The following is a 17,371-nucleotide window of genomic DNA, read 5'->3' as shown; positions in this document are numbered from 1 at the left end:
GAATGCTCTTTGTTATAAACAGTGACATGTAAGACTAGTCTTGCATTAGTACTGAATATGCAAGACTATAGAATATAATGAATACAATAGAACATATAGAATCACTAGTATTCTTGCAAATGGACAACATTTTTAAAAGCATGAAGTATTTGATCAGATTCTTAAATATGAGAATCAGTTCCAGTTTCAGCTACTTTTTCTTTCCTAAATTAATCAATGTTTTTGGACTAATCTGTTCATTTAATTAATGGTTCAATTGCTCACTCATAAAGACAGTCACTTGTCGCCGCCTTCTGGCTTAATGATGCAAGTTGCGCAAACACAAACAAGCGGAGTGATACAAACAGTGAAAAGTCAAAAACATTCGAGGAAACGTTATACAAATATATATTTATACAATAATAATGGCAATATATTTAATATGGTGCTTGTGTTGTTAAATCGAGCTTATAATTTCCACTGTCTTTGATCAAACTGATTATTTCTGTCGGCCATTTTAAACTTCTATCGAAAAACAGCCGTATATTTTAGCTACATTTTATCTCGCACTGTATTCATCGTTAACTGAAGTGAAGCGTCGCGTTGGAATTGGCGCTCGGCTCGCGCTTCTGTGAACAAAAATCCTGCTTGCTTTGATTGGTCTCAAACATTTTGACATTGACGAGCGGGTGTTTGAGTGCGGAAGCAGATCAGATGAGAAAGGTCAGTTATCGTCGCGATGGGCGAATCATTGCAGCAACAAATTAGAGTTAATATTAGGGTTACGACCCTGACTGGGTGTTTTTTATTCACGAGATTGGATTAGCAACTATGATGCGCATCAGAGGGGATTTAGAAGTGGGTATACGCAATGCCGACTGAAAAAGAAGTGGGTATACGCCGTATAGGCCTACCTGCGTATACCCTGCACTACACCACTGACTTTACTGCATAAACAGCACTTTAGATTATATAATTATTTTCTGCAAACTGTGGTGTTGTTGAAAATTGTGGCGTCTTTTAAATTGTGTTGTAGGCTATTGCATTCAATTTCTATGTTTAGCTGTGTTAAATTGTAGGCCTACTGTGATGACCTGACAGCTAGGGGACTACAGATGTAAAATAGCCTTTGGGCTAATTCTGGCATATTTACATTGCTGAAAAGCTAAGATGTCCATTAATATGCACTGTCCCTTTTAAATAAATAAATTAAATTAAATTAAAACAATGTCCCGAAACCCGCTTCCTCTGGGATCTTCTGAAACGCTAACATGGATTAATGCATTTTCATAGTTCTCCCTTGTTGTAAAATCTCTTAAACTCAATAAGAACAACAAGTTTCTTAAGAATTATGATCATATTTTTCTTTCTGGTTCAGGTGTCAATGTCTTTTCTTTTTTTTCTCTCTCTTTCTCTTTCCTTTTCGTTTTATGTTAATTATGTATTCAATGCAGTGCTGTTTATTTTCTTGTTTTCTTGCAATAAAAAAAACATTGGCCTGACATTAGAGAAACTGAAGGGCTGTCAGAGCATTCAACACTGTTCACACGCTCCAGACGCGTTCACAGTTCACACTACAAGCGACTTTGTCTCTGCCAGTGGCTGCGGTGAGGTCGCTTACTTGCCTAGTAATGTTTGTGAGTGACATTCACGGATGTTACTTTGTATTATTGTTTGCAAATTAGACGCTTTGCAGTTGTTAAATATTAAATATTCAGTTTGGATGTGCTCATTGTGATAACACTGGCTAGTTAATAAGTTAATAAAGTTAATAAATTTGTTATTAAAAGTTAATAAAATTGACAGGATACATTTACTTCGAGCATTTGGAACAATACTTGCCTATTTCCAAATGTAATCGCCTGCATCTCTGATGATTACATTGTCCTTGTGTTAAAAAACCCCATAGATAAACACACTCGCAACAGATTATTTTTTTTTTTTTTTTATATTGAATTTTCAAAATTACAGAGTTTGATATCAAGTTCTTGACATTTCTTTTACACATTTTCACATTTGATAAGTATAACTTGAAACAACAATAATTTGAAAAAAAAAATAAAAAAAAAATAAAGGGCATCACAAAGATATATTAAATTCCTTTGCAACAGATACACCCCAAAGCGGATATATGCGCCAGAGAAACAGGGCGCCGCCATCTTTAGAATATTGTCTTTGAACTTCTGTCTCTATGGCATCGCTGTCCAGGAGTAATTAGCTTTTAAAAGTGGATTTACTTAATGTAAAGTTAATGAAAGTTATCACGAGGATTGTAATGTTTAAAGCAGATGTCTTAACAAATGTCAGTCGACCGGGAAGATTTTAAAAGAGCCGTTCATTCACAAATACGCAAGATCGCTGTGAAAATACAGACCGGAAGACAAAAGACAACGAGCGCAGCGCTGAAAGGGGGCGGGGCTACATAAGGTCTACAATACCAAACTACACATACTACAATTTACAGTTCTCAAAAGGGCAGATGTAGTTGCAAATTATAATAAGTAACAGCAATGAAGTCTCTAATCAAATATACAATTATGAAGGTAAGGAAAAGAAAATAATTAAAATAATGTTAAAAAAATTATGGGGAAAAAAACAACAACATTTATAGCAAAGTAGGTTATTGCAAGGGGTAGCAAGGAGCTATAGGGTACATAGCTCATTGAAGAAACTAGCTACTGTAGTCGCGTTTTCATTTGAAAGGGTACAAAGAGAAGTAGCAAAAGCTTTGAGTTCATTCATAAAATGAAGAAAGGATGGAGGGTTTTTCAAAAATCTGCATTCATGAATGAAGTATTTAGCAAATTCCAAAAGGTTAGTAAACAGATATAAAGCCCCGTTCACACCGCCAGCGACACGTAGCGACAAAGCCACATGATCCCATTCATTTTAATGGAGGGCTGGCGTCTTCCGGCGACACGAGCGACAGTGACCGTTGGCGACAGAATGTAGGCGTGCACTGTTCCTTTTACAGTTCCCCTGCATTATGTTGATTATTAGTGGCAAGAAAATGTATTATTTATCAAATTCGAACAACGTTTTAGTAACTGTTGACAGTAGCCTATGAGTGAGTTTAATTTGCTGATTGATCGTTAATCTAGTAAATGCATGTTTGGCGTGCTGTCCGAGGAGAGAGCTCCGGGCTCGGTATGCGGCCCGAACCCAGAGTAGCCTACTCCCCCCGTATTCCTGACTGTGAAAATAACCAAAGTCCTTTTAGGCAAGTCATGCCACTCGGCCGCCATCTTGGCAACGCCTCCGGGCAGCTATTTCGGACTAACAAGACCAGGCTCCTATCTAAATGAATGGGCAGAGAGTCAGAACTGCACTTTCACTGGTCACCAGGACATAAAAAACTGCTTGTATAGAAACAGCAGTAAAATATGATGACAATCGCTGAAAAAGTTTGATGACTTTGCCCCAAAATAAGGTTTAAAGGGCCTTTTTCCCCACAGGTTATACGTTTACTACGCATGCGCAAGGGTTCTCGTCTCCGCTGTCGCAAACCTCAACTGTGCGTCAGTGGAACCAGACGATAGGCTTACATGTTTCCCGGCTTGACTGTTAAAAGCAAACGATTGGCTTTCCAGCGGGAGGGGCGGGGCATGTGCATACAACCGCCATCTTTGGCGTAATGGGTTTTCCCTATATAGTTGTATTGAGGATTGAGGAAGTGGCATGTCTCTATATAAATTGTCTCTGAAATAAGCCAGGAGTGAGGAGTCGGGTGGTGGAGGGATGCTGGAACTGTCAAGGAATGTTTAGGTGAGTTGACAGAGAATATATATATATGCTTCCACTTGTGCTGATAGGGTAGACATGTAATTGACGAGGCTGAATCCAGCTTCTTATTCACAACTTCTTATTGACGCTATCCGTTCCACCTTAAATGTTGCGAACTTCCGCGTTTGACAGATGTGATAATGCAGTCATAGGAGAAGTTGCAGTTTTGATTTCGATTGCATTTTCTGCCCAATACGCGGCGCTGTTTCTCGGCCGACTCAGAGGGTGCGTTAAAGTGGACATGAGTACATTATAGTAGAGCTACTCCTCTAACGAAACCCAAATTTTGAGCAATTATTACTGGGGAATTTTGTTTTTATGAAGCTTTGAACTTTGCACTTTACACAATGCACAATGAGCCGCCTATTGCATTTTCTGCCCATTTCGCGGCGCTGTTTTTCGGCCGCCTCAGAGGGGGCGTTAAATTGGACATTATCCTATTATAGGACAGCTGTTCCTCTGATGAAATCCACATTTTGAGCAGTTTTTACTGTAGAATATTTTTTTAATGAATTTTTTTATTTTGCATTTTACAAGTGCACAATAGCCTAATGCATTTTCTGCCCATTTCAGGGCGCTGTTTCACGGCCGCCTTAGCCTGGGAAAACCCAGACAACTTCCGGCAAATTTAGATTTGCTCTGAAAGTTAGTCTGGCAAAGAGCTCATTCAAGCCCATTTCCAATACGTCGAAATCGCGGCACCAATCCGAAACGTTGGGGCGGGCTTTACACGATGACGACAGCGCTGGGATTTTGAAGCAGATTTTGTAGCCTACATTACAAAGATGGATGCCGCCGTCGAACATCACTCTTCGAATCGGCTATCGCGTGTGTTTTAAGCGATTTGAACGTTTCCTTTTTGTTAAAAACTGAGCAAAGAACAACACTCGGAGATGTTTCTCCGCCGCTCTGCATACGTCATCTCCTTCATCGCTCTGATTGGGTTTAGGTCTATCCGCGACGTCCGTTGGTGACGCCCCTCTGGAAATGATTTGTCTATGACGCTTTGCCAGACCATAACTCAGTTACAACTGATAATGGTCTGGTTTTAACCAGGCTACGGCCGCCTCAGAGGGTGCGTTACATTGGACATTGTCCCTTTATAGTAGAGCTACTCCTCTAACGAAATCCAGATTTTGTGCAGTTTTTACTGTAGAATATTTTTTCTGTGAATTTTTTAGTTTAGCATTTTACAGTGCACAATGAGCCGCCTAATACATTTTCTGCCCATTTCATGGCGCTGTTTCTCGGCCGCCTCCGAGGGTGCGTTAAATTGGACATTATTCTATTATAGGACAGCTGTTCCTCTGATGAAATCCACATTTTGAGCAGTTTTTACTGTAGAATATTTTTTCTATGAATGTTTGAATTTTGCATTTTACAGTGCACAATAAGCGGCCTAATAAATTTTCTGCCCATTTCGTGGCGCTGTTTCTCGGCTGCCTCAAAGGAAAGCTTTGAACTTTGCACTTTACACAATGCACAATGAGCCGCCTATTGCATTTTCTGCCCATTTCGCGGCGCTGTTTCTCGTCAGCCTCAGAGGGTGCGTTAAATTTGACATTATCCCATTATAGTAGTGCTGTTCCTCTAATGAAATCCAGATTTTGAGCAGTTTTTACTGTAGAATTATGTTTAATGAATTTTTTAATTTTGCATTTTACAGTGCACAATGAGCCGCCTAATGCATTTTCTGCCCATTTCACAGCGCTGTTTCTCGTCAGCCTCAGAGGGTGCGTTAACGTTGACATTATCCCCTTATAGTAGTGCTGTTCCTCTGATGGAATCCAGATTTTGAGCAGTTTTTACTGTAGAATATTATTTTTATGAATCTTTGAATTTTGCATTTTACATTGCACAATAAGCCGCCTAATACATTTTCTGCCCATTTCGCGGCGCTGTTTCACGGCCGCCTCAGAGGGTGCGTTAAATTGGACATTGTCCCATTATAATAGAGCTACTCCTCTAACGAAATCCAAATTTTGAGCAGTTTTTACTGTAGAGTATTTATTTATGAGTCTTTGAACTTGGCACTTTACACAATGCACAATGAGCCACCTAATACATTTTCTGCCCATTTCATGGCGCTGTTTCTCGGCCGCCTCAGAGGGTGCGTTAAATTTGACATTATCCTCTTATAGGACAGCTGTTCCTCTGATGAAATCCACATTTTGAGCAGTTTTTACTGTAGAATTATTTTTCTATGGAATTTTGCATTTTACAGTGCACAATAGGCCGCCTATTGCATTTTCTGCTCATTTCGCGGCGCTGTTTCTCGTCAGCCTCAGAGGGTGCGTTAAATTTGACATTATCCCCTTATAGTAGTGCTGTTCCTCTAATGGAATCCAGATTTTGAGCAGTTTTTGCTGTAGAATATTATTTTTATGAATCTTTGAATTTGGCATTTTACAGTGCACAATAAGCCGCCTAATACATTTTCTGCCCATTTCGCGGCGTTGTTTCACGGCCGCCTCAGAGGGTGCGTTAAATTGGACATTTTCCCATTATAATAGAGCTACTCCTCTAACGAAATCCAAATTTTGAGCAATTTTTACTGTAGAATATTATTTTTATGAGTCTTTGAACTTGGCACTTTACACAATGCACAATGAGCCGCCTAATACATTTTCTGCCCATTTCGCGGCATTGTTTCTCGGCCGCATCAGAGGGCGCGTTAAATTTGCAGTAGCACCTCAATGCAGTACATGAGATCCACGGGGAGGAGTCGGATCAAGATCCAAGGGGTGGAGATGGGTAGGATTAGGGGTGGGTTTAGGGATTAGGGGCGGGTTTAGGGATCAGGGGGCGGAGATGGGTAGGTTTAGGTATATGTAAGGTGGGAGGAGTTGGATCTGGATCCGACTCCTCCCCGTGGATTTCATGTTCTGCAGTGAGGACCATCTCTAAATTTGACCGTCTGCTCTCACATTCCCGCACCAACACATTCCCGCACATTTTACCCTCTGTCTTGTGGGAACCAATATTTATTTTCTCTAAATTGGGGGCGAGACACAATAAATATAGCTTTGCCAGTGTGGTTTCTTATCACAACTGATCAAGATGGCCAAAAGATTCGCTGCTCAGAGGGCCTTGCAATTGATTTTGGAAGAGACAGAAGATTTTGATGATGTACACGAAGAGGTTTCAGAATGTGAAGATCACATTTCTGACAATTCAGAGTCTGAATGGGTTAAATTTCTAATGAAGTTCAAATAAATAAAAGTCAATAGTTATGAAAAACCTTGCTTCATTTGTAAATTTGTTGAATTTTTCCACTCACATCTTGATTATAATTTATTTTCTTTTTTTGTCATTTTAGTAAAAAAATAAACAAAAAAACGAGTAGCACTTTAATTCTTAAATGTGATCTAACAAAGGTAAAGAGAAAATATTAACCATATATGCTGTTTATATTGCTTGTAATTGGGATGAAGTAAACATCTGTTGAGTATTTTAACATAAAATTGTTTGATTGTGTTGAATTAAAAAACCCAAAATGCAGCGGGTCCACCAGACCCACGAACACTGGCTGAATAACAAAAATATGATCACCACACAAGGGTTAAATGCACTGAACACTGTGGTTAATATAACACTCTCCAACAGCATAATATTACTTTTAAATCTTTTAAGCCCAATTCCTCGTCAAATTAGAACTTGTGATGGTACTTTCTATAGATATGGCCAGATGTGCAGTCTACCAATAACATTAGAGCGACAGCACTAGCTAGGAATGCACACAGGGAACAAACAGCACGACACTCCCCCCCATAATTATCAGCTTTTGTTTTGGAGAAATGCCTCACGTGGGAAACACCAGAGGTTCCCAGGCAGTAGTTATACTAGTAATGTTACATATGATAATATTGGAAAAAAAAGCGGCTGTCGAGTGCGCCGCGGAATTTCTCTTAAAGCTAAACTTGCCGTAGCGTGTATTGTTTGGCTCCTTTTGAGATGTGCCCCGCGCCAGGCCTCGACTGACATGTAGGCGAGGGATGAGGGGAGGAGTGAAGAATGTTCAGGCAAGACAGACAGTTATGGAAGTTTATTTTTAGGGCTTGCATTTTTATGGGCTGAAATTCAGCATGGTTGAATATTTAAGCTGTGAATATTTCAATTCAAAACTTTTCAAACACATTTTCATTATTAAAAATTCAATAATCCATATTCACCTTTCATATTTCACTTCCAAAATATTCAAACTGTTTAAAAATACAACCTATGATATTCAACAGGCAATGTTCGGTCCCATTTTATTTCGCTTTGCAAATTCGCTTCCACAAATTCAGTGGTTCAAATTCGACATTTAAAAGCAGTAGATTACCGAGCATACTCTCCATCTGCTGTTAGTCGACCTCACCAGCAGGGGGTGCACGCGCGTGTTGTTGACGAAGACCAGAGCAACAGTTAGAGCAAACAAATGTAAAAAAATATATTTATTTTTCGTGTGGAATTGATTGGATGGTGGTGGTTTGCTATTGGTGGATCTCATGTGAGTGACAGGTAGCCCCGCCCTCGTGTCCATGTTAATTTCATGCTGACTTTAAAACATCTAATCACTGGTGTAATGTATTCCTTTACTGGATTGCATGAAGTGTTTTCATCAAGGGGGTAATCCATCGACCGGAAGTTGAAGCCGGCCGGGTGCCGCCATGTTGTAGCAGAACTTCACTTGCGTTAGCATTTCCATTGACTCCCATTCATTTTGGCGTCACTTTGACAGCGAATAACTTTACATCTGAGGCGTTTAAAGACTCCATTTGTCCATTATTTATTTCTAAAGAAACACGACAATGTATAAAGTGCTCCATTACCTTCTATGTTACATTATGGCCCCGTAGAAGCAGTTTTAGTAAAAATAGGCTAACGATTGCGTCATAACCACTCGACTCTCTGTCGCGCTGTACAGAAATGACCGTACAGACAGGAGGAGAAGCTCGCAGTCAATCGGGGGGACGTCCCGTCAAGGGAGAAGCCCATAGATAATGAGTCCATAAAAGCAACGGAATACTTACTCCTGCTCACTCACGCCAAAGAACTCTTTGCTCAAGTTCCCCGTCTCTGCGAGATTAACGTTGGCAGTTTTCACGCACAGCTACTAGAAGAGTAACGTCTGTCAGACAGGTTGCTCACGTCATCAAGCTTAGTTTGAGTCGGTTTGAGTCTGCGCGTCAGGAACGGAAGTGCTCAGAAATCGCTAAAAATGGGCTTCAACTGTCTCAACTGAGTTCCAATGAGATGGCTCTGTCCATTTCTTATACTGTCTATGGTTTTTATGTGATGTTGTTTGTGTTTCACATGTTCCTCAGAGAAACACTTCCTCCACTATAAGTTTACAGTCCTGACCAGATCAGACTCATTCCCAGAGTTCAGTGCTGTGTGTGTTTATGACGACAGACGGATCAAACACTTCAGTAATGAAGAACGAGTCTGGATTCTGACTGATAAAGACTGGACTGAAGCTCCTGAAGATCCTCCTGATTCTAGAGACTGGTTCATACATCAGATCAGGACTCTGTCAGACTGCACAGACTCACTGTGTTCTGGTGAGATTCATGCTTTACTCTTATTAATGATCAGACATTATATTTACTGTGAGTTTCTCATGAGTGTTGATCTGTGATTGTAGATCATGTTCTTCAGAGAATAATTGGCTGTGAACTGGAGAAACTTCCTGATGGATCCGTGAATCTGACTGTCTTTGATGATTATGGATTTGATGGAGAAGATCTTATATCCTTTAATTATGACACTATGCAGTGGATTCATAAAACCCCCAAAGACAAAGAAACAAAAGAGGAATGGGATCGTCAAACTGGACACAACCAATACCTCAAATATTACCTCAAAAACTGTGTGAACTGGATCTCCATCTTTAACAACTCAAATAAAAGTAAGTTCTGATCAGATCAGTTAAATTATCTCACTATGTATGTGTGTGTGTGTGTGTGTGTGTGTGTCATTATGAAACACTTTCAATTCAGTCTAAAATATAAATGTATAGAAAATCTTTGAAGGCTCTGTTCATATATACTAAGGTTTTCTCTATACTTATTAAACTGTGATGATTTACTCACAGAAAATGTATTTTTTTTTAATGAATATGAAGAATATACTGCATATTTTTTACACGCAGAACTAAGATCTTATTAGTATAGTTGTGTTTTCATTGTCTGCTCCAGGTTCTCCAGATGTCTGTGTCTCTGTGAGTAAATCTCCAGATGATGACAGTAAGCTGGTTCTGGTCTGTCTGGCCACTGGTTTCTACCCCAGAGATGTTCAGATGTACATTAGATTGAACAGAATTAATCTTGAGGATCAAACATCTTCTGGAATCAGACCAAATGCTGATGAAACCTTTCAGAAGAGAATCAGTGTGAAGATCGACAGAAACCATGAAGGATCTTATGACTGTCAGGTCACTCACAGCAGTCTGACAGAACCAGTTACAGTAAACTGGGGTAAATATACATTTCAGTGCCCTATACAAATATAATATCATGATGATGCTGAAGTAGTTTCTTGCTAAAAACAATTACGTTTTTTTTTTGTTCGTTTTCCCCCCTTTAATTCTGCAGACAGAACCTGTATTGACTGTGAAACAGAATCTCTGTGGATGGTTAAAGCAGCAGCTGCTGTTCCAGCTCTAGTTCTCGCTGTGTTTGTGATTGGTCACTGCATCTATAAAAGGAGAAGGTCAAATGGTGAGTTAAACAGGAGAAAAAGCCTAGTTCAAAAACAAATGGCACCCACCTCCCCACTTACCCCACAAATAAAGAAATAAATGATTAACAAGCAAATTCAAATAAACCAAAAGCAAAACAGATGAATTAAACCATACAATGAATGATCATAGAAGTTAACACTCACTTCTGCCTTTAAATCTCAATCATAGAGTGTAATCAGAAAGACAAAAGAGAGAAACTCTCTTTCAATAAGTTTAACACAAGTGAGGTTAAAATACACAACACCAACAACTACTTGCTTCAACACAACACCATGTCTGGGGTTGAAGATGTTGCACACAGTCAAGCCAACACCAACACAGGTCTGGGGCTCGTTCCAGCTCCAGCCGGTGCGCAACGTTTTGCCAAGGTTTCTGGGTTGACGGACGTTTCCTGGAAACGGTGTGCAACGCGGTTTGAGATGCGCTTTCTCTTGTTTGGTGGGTGTCTATACTGTAAAACTTTAGATAATAGCCCGGGCTTTTATTTTCCCAAATCGCCGATCTGCACCGGCTTGTATTTGAGACAGGCCTTTAATTTAGTGTTGAGATGTTGTTCATTGAGTGTAGAACTAGAGATAACGATCCAAACAGCAGAGGCGGCTAGACGGAAAGCATGACAGTCGGAGGTTACCATATATATTACATTGTATTTATAATTCGAATGTGTTTAACAAATCAGTTAATGTAAGAATTAGCCTACTATATTACCGTATGTCTAAAGGGGGTCGCACACCGGACGAGAAGCGCAGCGGCGGCAACGGCTCAGGACCCTGTTCAAAATCCTGCCGCGCCACAGCGCCATTTACTTATATTCGATTTACATTTATGTGTCTCAAATCGTCGTTATGTATATACTGACTTCACCATGTGCTCTGATATACATTTAGTTTTACCTTCATTTACATAAATCAGCTGGTTGAATGAAAATTGCTGATGTTATCAGATTTTCAGGTGATATTCTCAATTCATTCAGTTAACGGACGCTCTGAGAAAAAAGTGTGTTCAGACTGCAGACTAAGACGATTGTATTTAATTGTACAGTACAATCATAACATAGTACAGACATGATCTTAGTTCCATAATGTCCTTAAACATAACAATATTGCTGGCAATAAACTGACAAAGTGGACGTCCGGTGTGCGATACCTCGAGTTGTCATAGACGCGGCGCTTTTCGTCCGGTGTGCGAAACTTCAAGTCGCGGTGTTGTGCTTCTCGACCCCCTTTAGATTATTGGCAGCATAAAAAAATGAAATGATGTGACAGCCATGGGCTGAACAATACAAGTTACCGGTAATATCCATCGAGCCTATGAACTTGTTGCCCGAAACACATCAACAAGAAAGAATGAAGGCTACCCTGTAAAACAACTGCAATCATGTGATACAAAATGAGCCTATTCATCACTATCATCATCACCGATCCTCAACTACAAGTTCATAGGCAAATTCCTCCTCGTCGCTCTCCTCCACTTCTCCTCCTCGTCGCTCTCCTCCACTTCTCCTCCTCCACTTCTCCTCCTCCACTTCTCCTCCTCGTCGCTCTCCTCCACTTCTCCTCCTCCACTTCTCCTCCTCCACTTCTCCTCCTCCACTTCTCCTCCTCGTCGCTCTCCTCCACTTCTCCTCCTCGTCGCTCTCCTCCACTTCTCCTCCTCCACTTCTCCTCCTCGTCGCTCTCCTCCACTTCTCCTCCTCGTCGCTCTCCTCCACTTCTCCTCCTCCACTTCTCCTCCTCGTCGCTCTCCTCCACTTCTCCTCCTCGTCGCTCTCCTCCACTTCTCCTCCTCCACTTCTCCTCCTCCACTTCTCCTCCTCCACTTCTCCTCCTCCACTTCTCCTCCTCCACTTCTCCTCCTCCACTTCTCCTCCTCCACTTCTCCTCCTCCACTTCTCCTCCTCGTCGCTCTCCTCCACTTCTCCTCCTCGTCGCTCTCCTCCACTTCTCCTCCTCCACTTCTCCTCGTCGCTCTCCTCCACTTCTCCTCCTCGTCGCTCTCCTCCACTTCTCCTCCTCGTCGCTCTCCTCCACTTCTCCTCCTCGTCGCTCTCCTCCACTTCTCCTCCTCGTCGCTCTCCTCCACTTCTCCTCCTCCACTTCTCCTCCTCCACGCTCTCCTCCACTTCTCCTCCTCGTCGCTCTCCTCCACTTCTCCTCCTCGTCGCTCTCCTCCACTTCTCCTTCTCCTCCTCCTCGTCACTCTCCTCCACTTCTCCTTCTCCTCCTCCTCGTCGCTCTCCTCCACTTCTCCCTCTCCGACCTCCGCTAACTCTGGCTGCCTTTCTTGTGCTAACAGCTCCGCCCAGATGCGCAGGGCTCTCTTGCGTGCGCAATCTGCACCATAGAACTGGCTTAAACAGACGATCTGACGGGTTTTAGAAGATTAAACACAACCCAAAACTAAAACAGACCAGGCCTCTATTTGAGACCGGCCTTTATTTATCCAAACCTGTCGCCACACCAGGCGTGTAAAAGAAACAGGTGTCTATTTGGGACTCGGCTTTTATTTGAAGTTTTACGGTAAACCTGAAATATAAACCATGCGGTATTATCAAGCTATGTCTTTGTTTTGAATAAACCACCTCTAGTGGCCAAAAATTACTTAGTGTGCCTTTAAATGTCTTTGTTGTAATCTCATTGTTTAAAAAAAAAAAAAAATTTAATGTGTTAAAGACAACGAATGGGCAGTTTAACCTTAAGCTCAAGTTTGTGTATAATCTGATTTACCTTTTCCAGGTCAGAAAGCAATGGCAGGAGAGAATACTTTTGTGCTAGAAACACTGAGTAATAATCATCCTCTCCACACACAGGTAGACACACACAACCTTTCTTTCTTTCTTTCTTTCTTTCTTTGCCTTCAATTGTTTCTAATGTCTGTTTATGGGTCACCTCTATTTAATAAGAACAATTAATCAATTAACTTAACCCTAACCCTACCAGAAAAATGATGCTTCAAACTTTTCACATTTTACAGTTTCTTGAAACATTTCAAAGGATCAAGAACACTTAATATTTGTAATATGTGTAACAATTTTGTTCGCTGTTGTTGTTGTTTCAGGCAGATGAAAACGTTGAAACATCAGAGGATTAAAATGATCCAGGACTCACTGACTACTGTGACGTTACACACTGAAGTTTACAGAAGTATTTTGCACATAACATTTGCACTAAATTCATGAATGTACTGTTTTTTTCTGAAGGTTTTTGAATGTGAGACTACAGTATATGTTTGAAGAGAGAAAGATGTAAAATGTGCCGTCATTACCTCAGTCGTTGCGTTAAAGGCTTCACTGATTAGCATTAAGCTTTGTATCACTATCAGCCGGAAGTATTTTCGAATGACTTGTTTCCCTCCTTCATCATGTCCCCCTGAGAGAGAGATTTCTGTATTGTGTATTTTGAAAAAAAACCTCAGATGACGCAAAAAATCGTCATTCTGGGAGTTGTTGTCTTTCTCAGTCTAGAAGGCAACAACTTCTAAAATAATTTCACATACCTCATGTTTATTCTAGAGCTGCTGTAAAACCATAATTTCTTATTATCACTGTAAAGCTGCTATGAGTTATAAATTAAAGTGTTTTGACTTTAAGCTGTTTTGAATAAAAGTGTGCTGAATATTTTATTAGCTTTTAATTTTTCATATGTATAGAGTGTTTTTAATGTAGGCTGGCTTATGTGTCTGAATTGTATTTTTATTTTAAATAAAATGCACAAAACACAAAAAGGCTGATGTTTGGTTTAGGAGATTAAAATGCATATTAAGAGACACTGCAAAATTATCCGTTTTGACCTTTTATGTGGTTTTTGAGTAAAAATTACAAATGTTACAACAATACAAATGTATTTTCCATTTTACAAATGTTGTCAGTCCAGAACTGTAGGCCCTGAGAGGATCAATAAATTAATTCTGATATGATACTGGAGAATAAAAACCTGATGAGAAACAGAAAAATACAACTTTCTATAGAAAAATGAAAATAAGCATATAAGCAAATGCATTCTTCTAATAAACAGAGATTATATGAAGTCTACAGTGTTTGGATCTTGACATGCTATCACTATGAAATAATTTGTAATGTTCATGTTTATGCATACCACTAAAGAGAGTGTGAAAAGTGCATATATAGCGCCACCTACCTGTCTTTCTGTGAATTAAGTAGGACAGCGCACCAGATTAATCAAATATATGCCTACAGAAATATTGAAGCTATATATTGACAATAAATGTACGTTTCTACGGCTGTACTTTTCCCACATGACCTGCATTTCAATAATATTAAAATTCCATCAAATTGAATTGAATAATCTTGACATAGCCTGTTTTGATTGAATAATGGATTATGGATTATTCAGTTCAATTCGATGGAATTTTATCATTAATCAAAATGCGTAAATCTTTTTAAGGTTTTTCCTGCAGGAATGAAGATGAAGGTGTGATTTGATCCTCAGCAGTGAGAGGCAGCAATCGCTCAATACACCCGCTAGAGATGCTAATATAAAGTTTCGTTTAACCTCTTCCATGAATGAATGAATTCATTAATTCATTACTTCTGTGGGGGTTCCCTCTTTCTTTATTTTTATTTATGCCTAGGCTATTTATTAATTAGGAAAAGTGACTTGTGAGCACAAGCCTTTGACAAATAAATAAATAAATAAATAAATGTGTTATTGGATACTTAAATGTTTGCTAAACTGCCATGGCACTTTAAGAAAGTTAAACAGTAATTCATCTACAAACAGCAATATAACCTACCTTTTCATAATTCTGTCGTAAATGTTTTATGATCAACCATATCTATTTGTCCTTATAAGGCAAAACATTAATGTTTTTAGTTTACATGCACTTTTGGTGAAAGTAAGAAAACTTTTTAAGAAATGTTAGCCTAAATCATATGCATAAGCCTACTGCTTAACACATTTTTGTTATCAATGCAATGGTAAAAGACAATAAAAAGCTAATTAAATGAAGTTCAAATGTAGTATTTTTAATTATGACAAGTTACAAAGCCTGTTGGAATGATCACTTCCCTTTAAACTGTAGGCCAATAGCCTAATGTTAATACGGCCCGCCTTATGCCAAACATTCACGACCAATAAAGATCTTTCTGTCAGTCTGAGCTGCAGAAATAAAGCGCTCGACATTCAGAGACACTTTCAGATTGAATTACCAGTGAAACATGTTTCACGCGCTCTCGTTTAAAAATATTTTCTTTATAGAGGTAGCGATTATCTGTCTTATTTCTCACTCGAGTCTAAGTGCGCTTCAAGGTAAGAACAGTTCATTTGTTTTACTTCTGATTCCCAGCACAGACGCGGTTATCTACAAATGTTTAAACTAAACCTTTCGAGTTTGTTTAAATACAGTCTCATTCATTAATAAACCGAAAATATTTTAGACTTCTCACACCAAAATAATATGTATCAAACATTATGTTGTATGCCATTTCTTTGGGAAAGCATGTCAAACGAACTAAAATCGAAAGCGCAACATGGCTTTTTGTGTTTTAATGAGGATTTCTGTTGCGCGCACTTTGCTCAGGCGATCAGATCATGATCAGGAGTTTCCCGCGACTCTGAGCGACTCTCGATGAAGTAAAACTCAATCTCTGCGTGTGCTTTCAGTTTCGCGTGGCTTTGGGAACGGGCACCAGTTACGCATTTTCACATCCGCATAATAAAAAAAAAAAAAGTCCACAGATTTGTAATGATGCGTCCCAAAGTTTTTTTCAGGACGTTCGGGTTTCATGAAAAGTCAACTAGCCTATTATTTTATTTGCACTGGTTGCCTAATAGGCAGCAACAATCTCTCTGAGCTTATTCTGTGAGTGCAAAAACATCTGTTAGATGTCTGATGTCATCCGAGCAAAGATTGTTATTGATGATCCCGAGACTGTAATTTTTCAAAACTGTGCAATAAACTTCCAGTTTCCTTCAAAGTAGGCTAGTTTGAACTGAGACCGAGCTCAGCATTTTTGCCTTTCTTTTTAAGAACAAATTCTAAACGTTCTTAAATCAGGATACAAGCAAAGTGGCATACGATATTGAGACTCGTATTCTGAAAAAAAATATATAAAAAAATAGTTTAAGTTAAAAAAAAAGAACAAATTTCTGGGTCAGAATACTACATTTAATTCAAAGGGAAAACAATTATATTTTTGACCCCATTGGCAGATATTTATTCTTGTTTTATGAAAAAATAAAGAGGAAAGAAATCATTTTTTTTGCAGTGTAAATGCTTAAAGTGTTTTGATGTTTCCTCTTTCCATGCCATTAGGGACTACACAAGCTTCCTCCAGCTACACAAGCTAAACCCCACCCCCGGGACATGATTTATAGATTATCATGACTGAATATGCTAATCAAAGAGTATAAGATAACACACCAGCAACCTAAATTCATCAACTAACCATTCAGAAATGTCCTCCTGTTGCTTCTACATGTTGTCACTTCTTCTTGAGTCTCTCCATCATTGTCCAACTCCGGTTGGAACATAAAAGGCTTAACATTTTCAGAAATGTTGTTTTCTGAGTGAGGTATTTGGAGCTGCTAACACGCTTTTGAAGCTCCGCCCCCTGTGACGGGAACAGCAGCTCATTTGCATTTAAAGGGACACCGAAACAGCGCGTTTTTACTGACCCTCAAAAAGGGACAATTTTAACATGCTATAAAAAATATCTGTGGGGTATTTTGAGCTAAAACTTCACATACTCTGGGGACATCAGAGACTTATTTCACATCTTGTGAAAAGGGCATTATACCACGCCTTAAACCCTCTGGGGTCGGCAATCACGCCGGCGTGATCTGGTCGCTTTTTTCCTTATCAGTGCAAAAGAGACTCAAAATACTCTGTTGATTTTGACCGTACATATAAGTGTTATACATC

The 17,371-nt window shown here is 39.5% G+C and overlaps 1 protein-coding gene across 1 annotated transcript in view; it reads left to right on the top strand.

Moving 5' to 3' along the window:
• Positions 1 to 9,064: 9,064 nt before the first annotated feature.
• The window catches only part of LOC130075526 (H-2 class I histocompatibility antigen, K-K alpha chain-like), a gene marked incomplete at its 5' end in the record, with an annotated part of 35,298 nt that continues 26,991 nt past the window's right edge, over positions 9,065 to 17,371 (top strand). The window contains one exon of the mRNA XM_056240140.1: positions 9,065 to 9,308. Coding sequence (XP_056096115.1) covers positions 9,065 to 9,308 — 244 coding nt within the window. The remainder of the gene's footprint in view (positions 9,309 to 17,371) is intronic.

Source organism: Rhinichthys klamathensis, unplaced genomic scaffold, assembly GCF_029890125.1.
Source record: "Rhinichthys klamathensis goyatoka isolate OS25496 unplaced genomic scaffold, OSU_Roscu_1.1 h1tg000582l_1, whole genome shotgun sequence".
In the NCBI taxonomy this organism is placed as follows: domain Eukaryota; kingdom Metazoa; phylum Chordata; class Actinopteri; order Cypriniformes; family Leuciscidae; genus Rhinichthys; species Rhinichthys klamathensis.
Note: the sequence above shows the minus strand (reverse complement) of the source record. Positions and strands in the feature narration are given on the sequence as shown.